General features: G+C 41.3%; 1 protein-coding gene across 4 annotated transcripts in view; it reads left to right on the forward strand.

Annotated features, from left to right (window-relative positions):
* ppp1r37 (protein phosphatase 1, regulatory subunit 37) overlaps nucleotides 1–17596 on the forward strand; it is a 37170-nt gene that overhangs the window by 13606 nt on the left and 5968 nt on the right. For all 4 annotated transcript variants that reach the window (XR_004610685.1, XM_034547921.1, XM_034547922.1 and 1 more), the window contains exons 2-8: nucleotides 1457–1554; nucleotides 9738–9783; nucleotides 9897–9997; nucleotides 12645–12764; nucleotides 14043–14193; nucleotides 14339–14494; nucleotides 15561–15673. Coding sequence is in view for 3 of the 4 variants with exons in the window: in XM_034547921.1 (XP_034403812.1) it covers nucleotides 1457–1554; nucleotides 9738–9783; nucleotides 9897–9997; nucleotides 12645–12764; nucleotides 14043–14193; nucleotides 14339–14494; nucleotides 15561–15673 (785 nt within the window). In the remaining variant the exon portion in view is untranslated. The remainder of the gene's footprint in view (nucleotides 1–1456; nucleotides 1555–9737; nucleotides 9784–9896; nucleotides 9998–12644; nucleotides 12765–14042; nucleotides 14194–14338; nucleotides 14495–15560; nucleotides 15674–17596) is intronic.

The following is a 17596-nucleotide window of genomic DNA, read 5'->3' on the forward strand; positions in this document are numbered from 1 at the left end:
CACTGCAGTACCGTCTCTTGTAGTATTTTCAGCCATTAGTTTGTTTAATTGAGACGGTGAATAATACAGTTGGTCAGACATGCACGACTGCTCGTTGTTTTTTGAACCAACATCTTTGACCCAAAGTTTATTTTGGGCACCAACTTGTACAGATGATGAACGTGAGTTAAACTGATGAGGAACTCTGTGGAAGGCAAAGGGGAGAGGAGGTGGAGTTGACTGAAAAGTGAAGCAGACAAATTGTCATCTTGGCAAGAGAAATCAAAAGGCTGACTGCAACAAAAAGTCTGATTCTCACACACGCATTAGCCTTGTGTGCAGCACTGTTACAGTAGAAGCAAAGGAACTATCAGCATGCATTGCGTTATCTGTCTGTGTACACAATCTAAAATATGTCGGTAGAATGCTTATCATCCTGTTTGCGTTAATCTGATTTATGTCTTGTTGTTTACTTCCTGCATACATGTTCTACTTTTTCATTTTTTTTTCTCTTTGATTCTGTCATTATTTTGTGTCTTTCTTTTACCGAGTGCCTCACTTCATCTCTCAGCAGAGTTTCTCAGCCAGAACAGTGGGTTTGAATGCTGCCCAGTCATCTGACTGGAGTTAGCCCCAGCAACAGTCTGGGAAGGCAGCAGCGGCCTACAAACACACACACACACACACACACACACACACACACCACAAAGAACAATACCTCCTTTTTGTTGACTTGAGTAGGGGAGCCCTAAAATGGGTTACAAATGATGATCCTATTTGTCAAGAGAGTGCTCCCCTAGACAGACAGACGGGTCACATTTATAAAAGCATATGTTCCAGTAGACTTCATTATGTTGATCATTTGCAAGAGTCATGGAGGGACACATGCAGTATTGGCATCATGGCGACTCCAGCTGAAGCGCAATCCATATCCATTGCAATTTGTTGCATTGTTGGCACAGGCACCTCAGCTTTACAAATAAGTTACCTGCAAGTGAAGTAGAAAGCATACAAATTAAATAAGCATCAGTTAAGCTAATGATATGAATAATATTTCAGGGTCATATTGCAACTGTGGTTTGAAATGTTGCTAAAGATGAAGAAAAGCGGTCTAAATCCTTCCTGATGACTTTAAAAAATATTATGGGAATCCATCAGAAGAAAGCTGTTATGCACTTAAGCCATCACAGATAGTTAAATTGGATTGCTAGCTTTAATGTATTTAATGCATGTTAGTAAGCGCTGTGCAGATTCTTATGCAGAAACAGAAAGAAATACAAATAGAATAAACAGATTGTCAATAGACAATATCAGACAATATTAAAAGATACGAGCAAAAGAGCCGGATCATCAGGACATACTTGTCACATTTCTTTGTTCACTCATTTCAATTGTTTTGTGTTAGCCAAAGTTGTTTCCTCAAAGAAACGAAGCAGTTAAAGCAATCCTAACCTCCTTAATGTTCTGTCTTTTGCAGCTCAGAATGTCACAGTGGAGGAGATCCTCTCTTTCTACAAACAAGCCTGTCAGAAACTCAACTGTAAACCCATACCCAAAGTGCTCAAACAAATGCAGGTGAGGTTCAACACGGACAGTCACACACACACACACACACACACACACACACACACACTGTAAAACCGTTTCAACACAAACTGGACCGTACAACCTTCTTGCAGGTAGGAATTATTGCAGATCTGTTGTATTAAACTGCATTAGCTTTAGCTAGTTGTAGCTAATAAACTGCTAAAGGAGTATGGCTCTAGTTTTCTTTTGTTTTCCCTTTTTCTCTTTCGCATAGTTTCGATTGTTTTATAACTCAATTTGTCTGCTGCTGGGAAAGGACATTTGTCATTTCACCCAGTGAGGAAGTGCTGAAATGCTGAATAATAATGTCAGAGAAAAAGTCGTGAATGAGAAGGGCTTGAAAGGAAAATTATGTTATTTGCCACCTCGAGTTGAACGCCATAATCTTTTCCTAAATCTCTTGGCTGAGTGGAAAAGCTGAGCTCCTGCTTTTTTCCCCCCTTTTCACTCAATTTGATTTGGCCTATTCACCTCTACGGCAGTCCTTGTCACTTCAAAAACTTCAACGAGAGCTCAAAAGTTTGTGTTAAACCTGCAGGTCCCCCTGCGGACTCAACATCAGACTGCTAGTGCAGGCACAAGGACACATCCCTCACCAACTTCCCAAAACAGACATACGCAATATTGTTTAGCACATTGTACAATGTTTTTTTTCTTCTTTTTTTCTTGCTTCATAGGTTCTCTGGGTTGACTGGTGGTCAGAAATTGTCAATTTAGGCTTTAGAAAATGTAATGACATTTTATAGATAAAACCATTTATCAAGAAAGTAATCTGCAAATCTGTGCAGACTATAGCTGGACAAGCTGGCTGGGAACAGTTAGGACTTCCTTATAGATCCACCCAAAAGTTGTCTATAATTGTTACGTTCCTGTTTGTTAGATTGAACAAAATTCAGTTCCAAGAACTACATCTTAAACAATTTCTTCTGGTGATGAAAACACTTCAAACGTCTGTTAATGTGGGCACTGCATGATGCACACTGGCATGACTCTGGACAAGTACTACTATAGTATCCAGTAGAGGTGGGACTTCTTCCTTGTTCAGCAAGGGTGGTTGTTACTCTCTCCAGGCAGACGAGTGTTTCATGTCTCCTTTTTTTTTTGTTGCCCTCTCTTGTGGGTTAGCCAGCACAGTCATGGGTCTCATAATCCCTCTGCATAAGCGACTGTGCAGCGACAGTGTGTCAGTGGTTATCAGATCTGTCTTTCCATCAGGGTATTGGCGGTTCAATCGATGCCCTAGTCGATGTGTCCTTGAGCAAGACACTTAACCCTGAATTGCTCCCTGTAGCTGTGTCTACGGTGTATGAATGTAACATGATTGTAATTCGCTTTGGATAAAAGCGTCAGCTAAATGACATGTAATGTAATAAACAGTTCTAATCCAGTGGGGGAAGCCTAAGGGTTGTTTGTTTTTACATAAGCTATTTCTGCCGACCTTGTACCTTTTTTGTATGTGAATTAGTGCATGTGCTTGATCTGTATGGCAATTTTTAACATGTTCAAATGTTTCTTATCTTGGGGTTTATTCCACTGAATGTGACACGTGTGTTTTGCCACAGAGAGCAAAATAGAGAGGAAACAAAAATGAACTTTTATTTTTAAACTCCTTCTCAAGCAGACAGTCATTACTGTCCACTTATCACCCAGTGTTATAGATGCTGGAGACCTTATACTAGAGGATGGTACATAGTAGGTATACCACAGTAAACAAAGCAATGGGTGCAGGATTCTTGTTTCTTTGTGGCTACATGGAGACGAGCAGCATTTGTCCTGCTGCCTTTTGACAATGACGGTAAAGTTACAGATGTAAGATAATATAATCCTTTATTAGTCTCGCAGTGGGGAAATTTACCGCATTACAGCAGCAAAAGGTAAAGTGCACACGAGACATAGTGAAATCACAAACAAGTGATATAAATAATAAACAGTAATAATAATGTAACCAGAGTTCTACAAATCCTGAATGGCCACCAGATGCAGTGTGTTTGCAGTAACTATCTTCGGTCTCATGCTAGTGCAGGTATATTCTTTATATCAACAAAGTCACGTATTACTTGTGAAACGTTCTCTCTGTCGAATCTAGAGATTGTGCTCGATGACCCCAATAAAGCCACAGCAAATATATCTTCCTAAGGCATACCTCTCTGGGTAGCCCATGATGTGACACACTCCTGGTCAAGTGGCACTTTACTCTAAATGGCAAAACATGGCTGTTTGCCCCGTATGCATAAGCAATGACCTCAACGATCCAGTGCTGTCTCGAGCACAGCTCTTCTTCGGACCACCATAACAGACCAAGAGCTGTTCAGACCGTGAAGTGCTCTAAGAGTCTGAACCGGGCACAACAAGCGTGACCTCTGCTCTGCTTCTAATAATGTGCGAGCTGGAAAGGGCTGATCGCTAGGTGAGCATGCCAGCCCCGAGGAATGCTCCATTTGGCTACACAATGAGATGGGAGCTATCTGAGTTCTACCTCAGACATGAATCACCCACAGACAGGGAATGCAACTCATCTACATGCTTTGCCGACGTGATGGCAAGGAGAAAAGTTGTTTTGCATCTCACTGCAATCAATGAAGGGGTCCGGACACCAAATTCGACTCTCTAGCTCAAACAGGTCCTTCCTGTTCGGAAGCTCTAGTGCGTTGATGTACTCCCGGTTCAACTGGGTCCTCCTACATGTTTCTAAAAAGTGTGACGGCGCCAGCCAACTCTGATGGCAAGTCTAAACCAGAGTGAACATCCGATGCCAACTTTCCTTATCAGAGCAAATGCCTGCAATCCATCCCTGAGGCTGGGGAAGGAGACTTTGCAAGTAGCCTGCTGCAGAAAAGCAGAAAGGCCAAGCATGAAGTGAGGGAAGGAGTTGCCAATACGGCCCTTCATGCCACTGTATTATAAGCCATAAAAAGCAGATCATCTGTGTATAGACATTGAGACCAAGGGCATCTGGCCAAAGAGCCTCTTCAGGACAAACTATGAGGGAAGTAATGGGAGGCTTAAAAGCTGTCGCATATAGTGAAAACCAAATGTCAAGCATCCTGCATCCACAATTCAGCCACATGTGGATTGGATTCATCAGCTGTCCCTGTTCCAGCACCGGAATAGAAGGTCGGGATGAGCTCAGCAGTTAGCAGATCCACCCTAGAAGACAGCTTGTCATACTTGGTCTTCTTGGAAGGAGCCTCCGCAGCCCGAGGGGCAAAGGTTGTGGCCCTCTTCGGGCTAAAGAGGAGCCGTACAGGTTTTACAGCCAGGAGAGTTAAACATAGTGGCGATGCTGGATAAACTCTGCCACACTAGTTGCTGAGGTTGTAATGTCAGTCTGAGCGAGAGCACTCTAACTGTGAAAACAAGCCAGGAAAACAGTCTACACAGTGAAAGGGGAGGAGACTAGACTAGTTAACATTCGCATCCCACCAAATTAGCCTGTGAAAGAGTACTCTGCCAAATGTGAACTGGGGGCATCAGCAGGGCCGAGGCAGGAGGCCGGACCACCAGGCAGGATGCATTTCGAAAGAGGCCGGACCAATGATTTATGGTCTCAATCGCTAGTTTAAAGTTGTCTTTAATACAGCATGATGTTCATTTAGTAAATGATGGTCCCATTTTGAGTAAAATAAACAAAAAACTAGAGTATACTTTACAGCGAGCTGACTGTGATTGACAGGTGGATGCCGCTACCGTAGCCGTAAACGGCGTCGCTCTGCATTCCAAATATGGTAACTCCTGTTGACTTGTTGCAAAAAGACAAGATGGCAACAGCCAAATTGATTAACTCTGAGCTTCATAACAGCAGTCCACAAATCCAATGGGTGACGTCACAATGACTGTCCACTTCTTATATACAGTCTATGGTCTACAAATATGAGAGCCTCTGTCTAATATAGACCTAGACTTTTAAGTAAATGCATGCCCAGGGTATTTCACGGAATTGTATGTTTATGTGATATCTATGATACTTGATAATTGGGTGTGTGCAAACAAACTGGAGATGTGCCCGTCTCTGCTTGGGTTTGTGTGGAAACATCCAGTCCCCAAACTGATTCCTCTCTCGTAAGACAAAGAAGTTGTCAGTATTTGCAGCAGGGACACATTAGCACTTTCTTCTGTTTGTTCTGTTGCACAGTGCCCTGCAGCACACACTCATAAAACCCTGAACTGGGCCTCTTCACTTAAGCTTTGCATATTTGTACCTGCAGGTGTGTTTCCATTTGTGAGTGATGTTGAAGTAAAGTGAGCCCCAGATGCAAACACATTTGGGATTCAAGAGACTGCAAAGAAATCCCCACACACTTGGTCAGCTGAGAGAACGAAGTTGGGTTAACATCTCAGCTACTTGAGGAAATGCACATCACTGTGCTAAGCTGCTGCTGTGAGTTTCATTTAGTCCTACAGTCTGGGTATATTTCCACTGGGACTTAGCAGACCCGGGGACAGCTGTAGCTCAGTGGGTAGAGTGTTGGCGGTCTGATCCCTGGCTCCTACTCGCCACATGTCAAAGTGTCCTGACCAAGACACTAAACCCAAGTTTCTCCCCATGTGCTTTACAGCAGCCCACTGCTCCTAAATGCTTAGGGTGGATTAAATGCAGAGGTCAAATTTAATTTATGTATATGACAACATTTTTAGGAACGATCATCAGAGAGGTGTCCCTCCTTCCCTCCATCCATCATATTCTGCTTTTTTGGTGATTGCTCTTTTGCTTATGTCTGGCTTCTCTCCATATGTCACTGTCATCTTTTGGTCCACTCCCGCCCCCTCTCATTTCTGCTTAGTCATCCTTGCAGTAACCAGCCACACAAACAAGCCAGTCAGACCAAATGGTTAACCAGTGAGAGGGAGGTTTAAAAGAGGAGATCCATCGTTTACATTTTTTTCCCCTCTTTCACTCTAAATGCTTTCTTTATTAAGTCCAACTGCACCGTACACATTGCAGCTCGCCAGGGGCCCTGCAGGTTATGTACATTTCTGCCAAGTTGTTTGTGTGTCTTTTATAAGGTTCCCTAGTTAGAAGCTGCATGTTGAATGCTTGCTCTGCAGTAACTCCAAACAACTTGTTGGCCTTGTGTCACATTTCTGCTGCAGCAATTCCCTCAGGAACAAGTAGTTCCCCTATGATGAGAATATGAAGAAACTCTTGGTTCACTATATCTTGCACACAGTAGTTTTATTCTACTGGGAGTTTACCGTAAATCTATCTGTAAAGAAAATGAAGGATTCAATATGTTGGTACATATGCCATATGTGCATCAGCAGTGTAAGACTTGGCAATATCCATGCGCAGCACCTACACCTACTTCTTCTATTATGCAATTTAAGCACAGAAGTATCATTCTAATTAGAGATGCAATTTAAAGGTCATGCAGGCTGCCTCACAATTCAGTGGCTGGACGCTTTGAACTCTTCTAGACCAAATATGTGGACAGACTGATAAAGCATTTCTAAGGCAGACTGCAAAAGAGGCAGTGTGTTCAATGCGTTGCATGTAAAGCAGAGGTTTGGATATAAGATTATTTGTTTTCTGACAGTTCGATGAGAGGTTCTATGCCACGCTCATGTCTGTACAGAAAAGATTAGGCTATAAGGTCACATGAAGGTTTTCTCATGCATCTCCACCTGTCCGTCTATATGATCCCCAGATTTTATATTTCTTTCTTGTCTTTAAGATGACGGTAAATGGGTTTTATAGAAACACACTTGGCTAGATAAAACACACTAATTAAAACAGGGCAAATAAATAACAGATGCACAGGAATCAAGAAGAGAATCAGTAACTTGATGTTTTCCACCCACAACTAATGTTGCACGGTGTATCGTTACTAAAAAGGTACCGCGGTACCCGTACGTTAAAAACAGACAGTATCGATACTGCATTAAAATAGCGCGCGATCAGAGCGCACTCTGTTCCACTCCCTGTCATGTTGCCTGCACGCATTGACTGCAAGGGGGCGGGGCTGCCCAGTGCTCACTCACAGCGCTCTCTGTGAGTGAGCACTGGGTAAACGATCGCTGGGGTGACATGGCGTCAAGTGCAGAAGCTTTTGCCGACCGTCCTCGGCTTTTTGGGAAAAAAAGATGCCAGAAGTGAAATCTGGAAGTGCTTTGGCTAGTGAAGCCCACTGACACACAGACAGTGAAGCAAAACCCACTGACATACAGACAGGGAAGCAAAACCCACTGACATACAGACAGGGAAGCAAAACCCACTGACATACAGACAGTGAAGGAAAGCCCACTGACATACAGACAGGGAAGCAAAACCCACTGACATACAGACAGTGATGGAAAGCCCACTGACATACAGACAGGGAAGCAAAACCCACTGACATACAGACAGTGATGGAAAGCCCACTGACATACAGACAGGGAAGGAAAGCCCACTGACATACAGACAGGGAAGGAAAGCCCACTGACATACAGACAGTGATGGAAAGCCCACTGACATACAGACAGTGAAGGAAAGCCCACTGACATACAGACAGGGAAGCAAAACCCACTGACATACAGACAGTGATGGAAAGCCCACTGACATACAGACAGGGAAGCAAAACCCACTGACATACAGACATTGATGGAAAGCCCACTGACATACAGACAGGGAAGCAAAGCCCACTGACACACAGAGAGTGAAGGAAAGCCCACTGACACACAGAGTGAAGGAAAGCCCACTGACATACAGACAGGGAAGCAAAGCCCACTGACACACAGAGAGTGAAAGCTGGTAAAAAAGGGAACCATACAGATGTTTTATTTATTACTATTATAGATGAATATACCAGTATCGTATTTGTGGTATTGTATCGAATTCTGGTATCATATCATGATATTTATGGCAGGTTTCGTATCAAAGTTATAATTTGGTATCGTGACAACCCTGCCCACAACACACACACGCACACATACAGATCCACCACCCCACGTGCAGAGGCACGTTATGCGTCATGCACTATTTTGGGTTCAAGCTGCTCTGTCAGGGATGTATTTACACTGATAAGCCATTCTCAGGTGCCCCATGTGCAGAGTTACACAGTGAACACCATCTGGTTATGGAAGACCATCAACAGTCTTTAATTTAATTTAACTTTTAAATTGTACTGAGAAAATACTGTTGAAAATGTCCATTTAGGATTTTTCATATAATGCTACCTAAAATGAATGATTCAGTTGCTTTCACAGATGAATTACCTTCATAATTATTACACTCTGTTATTTACTGTCAGTCTTTCTTGCTGACTGTATTGCATCATCATGCTTTTGAGACCCGTTGAGTCATGCAGGAGGCGATGAACCCGCCGTACAACTAAGTGATCATCAGTATGTTCATACACACAGATAAGTGATGGCAGTGTGGCACAAGGTTATTGAGTTCATACTGAATGGGCTGGGCAGCCAACTAGAGAGAGGGATTTGCTGGTACATAGTTTTGAGGGCAGCACTCTGTATGTTTTCGTGTTTGTGTGGGTTGTTAGATGGGACCAGGGAAAGAGGTTCAATATCGTTCCACCTTTTTTGATCTGCGATTCTATTCAGACTATGCCACCGGATAAATGACATGATCACGTTGAACACACAGAGACAGACAGCTGTTTAGGTTTAAAGAATCAAGTGGTATATAAAATGGCCGAGGCATATTTAGTCCGCGTTTCCACTGGTATGTGTGTCCTGCTTTAATGGTGCTGAGCTGCACATGTTTCGTTTCTATTACTAAAAGGCATGCATTTTATAAACATTCACTCTTTATAAACTTTCACTCACACTTATATAGCTTCTAATTGACTCTGGTTCTGAGTATCCACACTCGAACAATGCATTTGAAAAATGTACACCAGAATTGGCAAAACCCTTCTTGTACTAAGAAAAAATACTGTTCCTATACAAGTTTCCATCATTGGGACTCGCTCAGTGTTCACATTCAGAAGTTCCCATTGGTACCAGAACTCAAAGGCACAATGACACACACATATAGTAGGAACACACACACGGGGGGTTGAGCAAACGTGTCCTTCTTTGCAACAAGGTTTATCTTGGTTGACACGAGATCTGTGTTTTTATCTCCAGTACCAGTGTATTGAATTGCCTCCTGTGTGATGTATGTTTCAACCTGAGAAAAGCAACGTTTTTTTCCATGGACAACTCTTACTGACACTGTTTATTTTTGTCTCTAGGAAATGAAAGACCTGACTCAGCGAAATGAATGCTTAGATCTGAAAGGTAAGCACCAAAACATCAGCATACCATAAATCCAACTAGTGGGACTCAACACATACCAAGACTTCTTCATATTGAGATTACTTTTTACTAATTATTTCAATGTATGTCTTTAGGTGAGAAGCTGGACTACAAAGCATGTGAGTCTCTGGAGGAGATTTTGAAGAGGGTCCAGTTTAAAGTGATAGACCTGGAGCAAACCAACCTGGATGAAGATGTAAGAAGATCCTGCCTTTTTTTAAATATGTCTCTGTCTCATGCCCTTTCTTACTTTCTCTGAGTAGCTAGCATACTTACATCTTACATCCTTAATTCATGCTTGTCACTCTTTCACTGTTGCTTTCTGCCTTCATTCACACTGATCCTCTTTTTCACTCTCACTGTACTGACAGGATGTGGAATGTTTGCCATGGGTTTTCTGATTACTCCAGATGTCCACTTGTGTAAACACCGTTAGGGATGTTTGGGCTGTAGACACGCACCGATAGAGACCGTGCTGCACTGTGGAGCAGAGGCACACAGCCTGGACCACACTTCCTTTCACACAGCTCCAGAGATACTGTATAACATACACACTCTGCTTTTAGCCAGATTTGCATAAAATAAGCTTCTTTAGTGTTGGAAGGCTCACTTTAATTACTGCTCATTCTTTTATTCCCCCTGGCAAAACACTTTAACCACCAAATTGATTTTGGCCCCAATCTCCTGCTGTTTTTCAGCAAACTTGTAGATGGTGTGATAGTTGTAGTCCGGTATTTAGAGACACATGTGGACTTAAGGGTTATTTGGGCAGCTGTCGCATTACCTTCAGACTGTCTGTTAAGTGTGGAGATACAGATCACCTTAATAACCAGTCTACATGTGTTTTCCTTGAGATGGACTGGTGTTCTGTGTATATGGCTTATATGGAATAGGTCCAGCCCCATAAGATGGCATTGACAATTATGTGAACTCAAATATGTCTTTCTAAAGTGGAACAGACTTTACCCAGTTGCATGCTGGAACATTGTATTGTGTCATTTTACTTCACCTGCAACCAATCACAAGAAAAGTGTCACCTGACTGGCAACTCTGATTTGGTTTCATGGTATAGTTTTTATTTATACACAGAACAAAATGCAATCGGTCAACAATTCATGTTCATATCGACAATATTGTACATATACGTTTTCAACACATCTATGTTTTAGAAAATACAGACGCAGCTTAGACGCACACCGGAGCATCACATAATCCAAACAAATGCAGAGTGACGTACGTGCTTTTCTTTCAGCAAACATGGAGCGCTGCCCCGGAAATATGAAATGAAGTAGTTGAATGAGTCGGTGACTGAGTCACCAGAGAGCTGCATCTGTCTGAGACAAGTCTTTCATCTGAGCCTTGGGCTCAGATGAAATGAAAAGTGTTGAAAGGAGAAAAGGAAGTCGAGGTTAGAACGAAGGTAGGTCGGATGGGAAAGGAGTCAAATGGTGAAGCGAGAAGAAAGGAGTGAGAGACATACAGTAGTAGCAGTTGATTTGGCAGAGCTCCAGTAGTGTCGTCTAGTAAGGAATGATATGGGAAGTTCTTCTGAGTTTGGACTCATGGTTGAATGCACTTATTGTAAGTCGCTTTGGATAAAAGCGTCAGCTAAATGACATGTAATGTAATGTAATGTAAAGATGAAAGGAGAAGAAATAGTTTTGGAGAGATGTTTTTAGAAGCATGGGGAGGAGAAACACAGGATGGCTTTTATTGGGCTGGATGGAACTCGCCTTCCCCCACCCTGTAAATAAACACACTTGGATATACTCTATATTGTGAGTAGACACGCACACACACACACACGCACACAAATGGGAAAGGGTAAATATGAGACACTATGCAGCAGCTTGTCTTGTTATTTCTCAGTGGAGGGTGAACACTCACACCCCCATTGCGATCTGCTTGTCACATCCTGCAATTGGCTGCACAATTGAGCAAAGTCCCCACTGGATGTTGGTTCTGGTGGTGTTTAAGTTTGCTTTAAACTGTTGCAAAGTAAAAGACACGGGGTAAACATAATACACACATGAAAGCATGAAAGGACCCATTACTAATTTTGTTCTTAAAACATGCTAAGAAGTTGCTGTAAAACTGCAGAAAGCTAAAACAACAGGCCATCCACCTTTTTAATAACGTCATAACACTGTTCCATTGTTAGATGAAAGAGATGCACACCACATCACTACCAAAACCAGAATGAGATTAAAAACCTCTGATCCCATGAGTGCACTTTGGCTGCATCACCTGACTTTTCACTTTAGTCCTTCATCTGCTCTTTACCAAACATGCTTTTACCCCATGAGTTCAGTGTTTCAGCCTGCAAAGAATACCATTCTTTCATTATCGCTACAGCACAGCTGAAATGAAAATGTCTTGTTTTGATATATATACTGTCTATGTATATAGTTGGAAAGGTCATTTTTAGGTTTGAACTGTTGAAAATGATTAAGAAAGAAAAGAATCAGCAGATTAATCTAAAGTTGTATTCAACGCCCCACTCTAAAATACACTTCTTTCGGTATTTTATCTAGAAGATAGGAGCGGTAACATTGCCCATTTTCTCATGTTCACTACTTTATTGTTTACTGACTTTTTATTTGCAACTGTAGACGGTAACCCAGGCAGGTGTGTCTTTATCCCCATCTGAGGCCCCTTTGAACACCTCAGCAGGTCTCACCTATTCTGAGGGACTGTTACCGTGGCAACTACAGCTGCTCCAGCCTATATCATGTAACATCTCTTTCAGGGTGTTGACACTGACCAACTGAGATGTGTTTAAAACTGGTGGATTTCAATTTTGAAATCCATAATTGTTGTTGTTGTTGTTCTCCTATGCTCAGGGTGCATCAGCTCTCTTTGACATGATCGAGTACTATGAGTCGGCCACACATCTCAACATCTCCTTCAACAAGCACATCGGCACACGGGGATGGCAAGCCGCAGCTCACATGATGAGGAAGGTGAGAGGTCATCCCCACCTTCAGTGGAAAATATTGTCCACGGAAAAAATTGACAGAATGGGAAAGGATTTCATTGATCCACAAAACGCGCATATAACGTGTAAAATAGATTTTATTTAGTTGTTGTCAACCTGATATTTAATAGAAGACTGTTCAACAGTGCTGCATCAGCGGATAGCTCCTCGGTCTTAAGACCAAACTGAGTGCAAAATGTTATGTTCATTTTGTGTACCTGACTCAAAATAGTTTTCTTTACTTCTGTACGTGTAGCTTTGTGCCCAGAGGAGAAGATCAATCATTCCTCTGGTTGTTTTTTTTGTTTTGTTTTTAATCTCTGGACAAACTTGTGTTGTCTCTGCTCTGTCAGCACTCAGACATAAGGGGTCGACCTTTCCTCCCTTGCTGTTCTAAAGTCTTGCCCTTTACGGTGCTCTTTGACGTCAGTTATCACTTACTGTGAAGAATACAAATGGGCCTCCAGGCCAGCCCATTAATATATCACCCCAAGCAATATATGTGAGAAAACATATGGATATGAACAGCTGCAGGTTGGCTTTTAAAGATTTGGTTTGTTACTTTTCCACCTAAAGGGAAATTCAACAAATTATCAATCACAGGCACTAATGATCCAATAATTGAGTTTACAAAACATGGAATCATATTACTGTGTGTGTGTGTGTGTGTGTAACATATTTCTCATCTGCACAGTGTTTATAAAAGGCATTCCTTTGTCTTCAAGCATCGGGTGGCTTATGATTAATGAAGAGCTGTCTAGAGACACCAACTTGTAGATTGTTTGTCGTGTAGCTTGTCAATAAAAAGCTGCAGTAGCTAATTTTATCAAAACCCAATATATCTTATGACACCAATGCTTTGACAAGTGTGTGTGTGTGTGTGTCCTTGAATCCCCGAGGTAAGGCCTTGGATTAAGCAGGTGAAAAACAATATTATGCCTTTTTTATATTGGTGACAATGTGCATACACGTCATCTTTGTCTTTCACATTTGCTCATTTGAGGATCATGTTTTATCAATGAATTCTGATGAAACACTCATCTGGTGTTCGTCGGTTTACAACAGCAGCTAACGAGAGGTTAGAGGATAAGGAATAAATATCAAAGGAAATTGGGTGTCTTGTTACTTACTTGCATAACACAACGTTTTTTTTCATCACCTTAACGATGACATTATTTCAGAGACGTTTTAAATATCTGATTTGGGTGTGTGACCTTTTTATACGTACACACTAAATTTAATTGTATCTCTGTTGCCGTTTCAGACGAGCTCTCTGCAGTATCTTGATGCACGTAACACTCCTCTGCTGGACCACTCGGCTCCCTTTGTAGCACGAGCACTCCGGATCAGTGGCAGCCTGGCAGTACTCCACCTAGAGAACGCTGGTCTGTCTGGCAGACCTCTCATGTTACTGGGTAAGATGGGAAGAGCGGTTTCTCTTTCCAGCATGCCTTCAATGTCGGAGAATCCCAAATCAAGAATGTCGTCCTCTATTTCTGACATTTTGGTTGTCTTTTTTTTTTTTCCTCACGTTCCCTCATCATTTATTTTTCTGGACAGCTACGGCTTTGAAGATGAATATGAACCTGCGGGAATTGTACCTGGCAGACAACAAGCTCAATGGCCTGCAGGACTCAGCCCAACTCGGCAACTTGCTTAAGTTCAACTACAACATTCAGATCCTGGACCTGCGCAACAACCACATCCTAGACTCTGGTACGCAGCCGTGATAGAGCACTAACACATACTGCAGCCTAACTTTTTTATAGTCTAGGTGGAACTGTATTGTAAAATAGATGTTGTTTATTGTGCACCTCAGTACCACAAACTCCGATAAGTTGAGTTTATTGATCCTTGTGGGGAAATAAGATCATTACTAGAAAAGTAATACAAAATAATTCAATAAATAGAAAAGAGTAAAAGCAATACATATTTTTGCAAAGGTACATTAAATACTAATAAGTCTCCATTTGAGCATGTGTTTTTACAAAAGGTTTTTGCTGTTTAGTACAAACCAGTAAAGCATCTTCCTCATATTTTTAGAATGTGCCTGTTTATTTAACAGCTGCAGCACAGAGAGGTGTTGTGTTCAAAGAGAGACGGTATCATGAGTTTGATTATCTGGTCGATTACGTTCAATATGATGGTAGTTTTAAACCCAACCGTGGTCATGATAATTTGGTTTCATTTCACTTCAGAATATGATTACTGTTAAGGCTGGGAAGCAAACAAAAGTATTACATTTTGACATCTTTGTCTGTTTGTTTTTCTTGCAGTAAAGAGCTATTCATTTGGATTGGACAGCATTATGTTGCCAAACACTCTCAAATATCTCTGTTTAGAGGTCTGCATAAGACTAATTAATGAGCTAAAAATGACATCCAAGTCTTGGTGTAAAAATGTGTTTGTTGCTTTGCTTTCAACCAATACATACAGTATCTTTCATCTACAGTTGATAAATGGATGCACACATACAACTAAACGTATTCTAGCACTGAATACTCCCAGATGCAAAAACATAGGATGTGATGTCATCATTGTGCTCTCATATAGTATAGCTGAGGCCCATCGATTATGTTTCTTAGGCCATCTAAATTCATTGTTTTTCTTATGTTTAGAGTAAGTGAGGTCCTTTTGCTAGGACACATAATGCAAAGAAGCAGCTGCTATTGCACCAAACCACCTCAAATTAGACATTTAATTTGATGTTTTTTAAAATTGTGATATGTTAAAGTTGAGTTGGATACAGATGTACTAACTCTGTCTCTGTTTGTCATCACAGGTCTGGCCTACGTGTGCGAAGGACTAAAAGAGCAGAGGAAGGGCCTCGTCACTTTGGTGCTATGGAACAACCAGCTCACACACAATGGCATGGGCTACCTCGCTGCTGCACTGGTACAAACACACACACACAAATACACACTATGGGACAATAGATCTATTCGCACACACTTATCAGAGGCTTCAAGAGGAACACACTGGCTGTTTGTGTGTCTATAGCAGTTTCTCCTCAGCAGTCTGGCATAGATGATCCATTACTAAAGTAATTGGTTTGTTTAATGATAGCGTCGTTATCTTCTCACTCATTCTTCACTCATTGTTTTAGTACTGTGGTGTTTACATTTACTGCAGTGCTGAGTCATTACAGTCTCCTTGTCAGAGTAAGATGAACCTTTTTGTTGCTTTTTTCTTTCTTTTTTTTACTGCTTTCTACTTTTAATAGAACCACTGAAAATGTTCCAAGCATATCATAAATCACATTGTTGAATGACTATAATACAGCATGTTCACCCTGTTTATTGATACTGTTTTATGAGATTACCTTTTGTGAAGTGTATAATGAAGCTTGAATGTTGATCACGTTTGACGTCAGAAATTAGCTAGATATTTCTTATTAATTCCAATATCTTTCACAAACAAGAGATGTCTTTGAATAAAGTATCAGTGCTGTGAGTAATTATCAACAAAAATGCAATTTTGTTTATAAACTATACCACTGTAACATTCAGCTGTTATTACATTTATCACTGATGTTTGTGGAAGCAGTAAAATGTTTATAAAAGTAATCTTCAAGAAGTGGAATGAAGTAACTTCTAACTATTGATCAGATCAGGTAGAGCTATAAAGGAGCAAGAACCGAGAGCCTTTTGATTGCCTCTCAGTGGCTCTCAACATGTCGTAGCTAACAGTTCCTACAGTGCAAACTATGGCAAAAGTGCTTACAGAGTTAACAGTGTTTACCTGGGGGCGAATGTTTACAGCGTAGGTGACTTATGTCTGAAAAGCACTATAAATTAATTTTGCTTTACTTACTTTTTCATTATCAGCTGAAACCACCGTATGAGAGCAGTGCAGAGCAGCGGCTGTGATCTAACCAGTGGGGCAGGCTCACATGCACTAAACATGCACTAAAAGCACACACGGCCGACCCGGCTAAGTAAACAAAGCAAGGAGAAGCTTGAATAACTACATACAGAAGAAGAGTGTCTTTATTCTCTGTTTAAGTAGATATTACTCCACTGCATCTTTACAGCGCAAATGGTTGTTTGCTGCTATAATAATGTTCAGGGTGATATTTATAGCGCCCCAAAAGTTTTTAATAAACCAAAACAGACAAATAATGCATTTTACCTCTCACATGTTGTTGTGTAATGGAGAATTATGACACAGTAGTCTTGTTATTTTTAGAAACACATGATGGTTGTTCCTTTGAATTAGAAATACTGCCAGAAATATGTCTGATGGTGAGGCTTGTGACATGATGCAGGGCACACAGAAATGGCCTAAAAGCCTCATGTATACTGATAAAGAACATCCCATGACTGTCTACTTCATAACCCCAGAGATAACCACAGTGCACTTGGTGTCCTCATTGCAATGAGTTGGTGAAGTTGGTCATGTAACAGTAATGAGTATAAAGAGATGAGGCCGATACAGTGACCAAATTAATAGAGAGATAGAGATTTCTTGCGCAGTAATAAAAGAGCAGATTATAGACCTCAAACCACTCTAGCACTCACTGGGAAGTTGAAGCAGCAGCTAACCAAAAGGATAATTGAAAGGAGTCTAAAGCGTCGGACATACTTGACATGGTCTGCAGACTTGTACCAGTCGCATAGACGTGGACTAGGTTCCATTCATACGGTGACTGAGGGTCCACATTGGCCTGGCTTTCCATGGAAAAATGACATATTTTCATAATACACAGATTTCATGAACACATGTTTACACATAATAGCATCAGTTAATCACTCTATTTGTATGGTATATGTATGACTCCACTGCATTCTACCATTGCAAAATAAACTATTGTACACA

Source organism: Cyclopterus lumpus, chromosome 13, assembly GCF_009769545.1.
Source record: "Cyclopterus lumpus isolate fCycLum1 chromosome 13, fCycLum1.pri, whole genome shotgun sequence".
NCBI classification, from domain to species: Eukaryota; Metazoa; Chordata; class Actinopteri; order Perciformes; family Cyclopteridae; genus Cyclopterus; species Cyclopterus lumpus.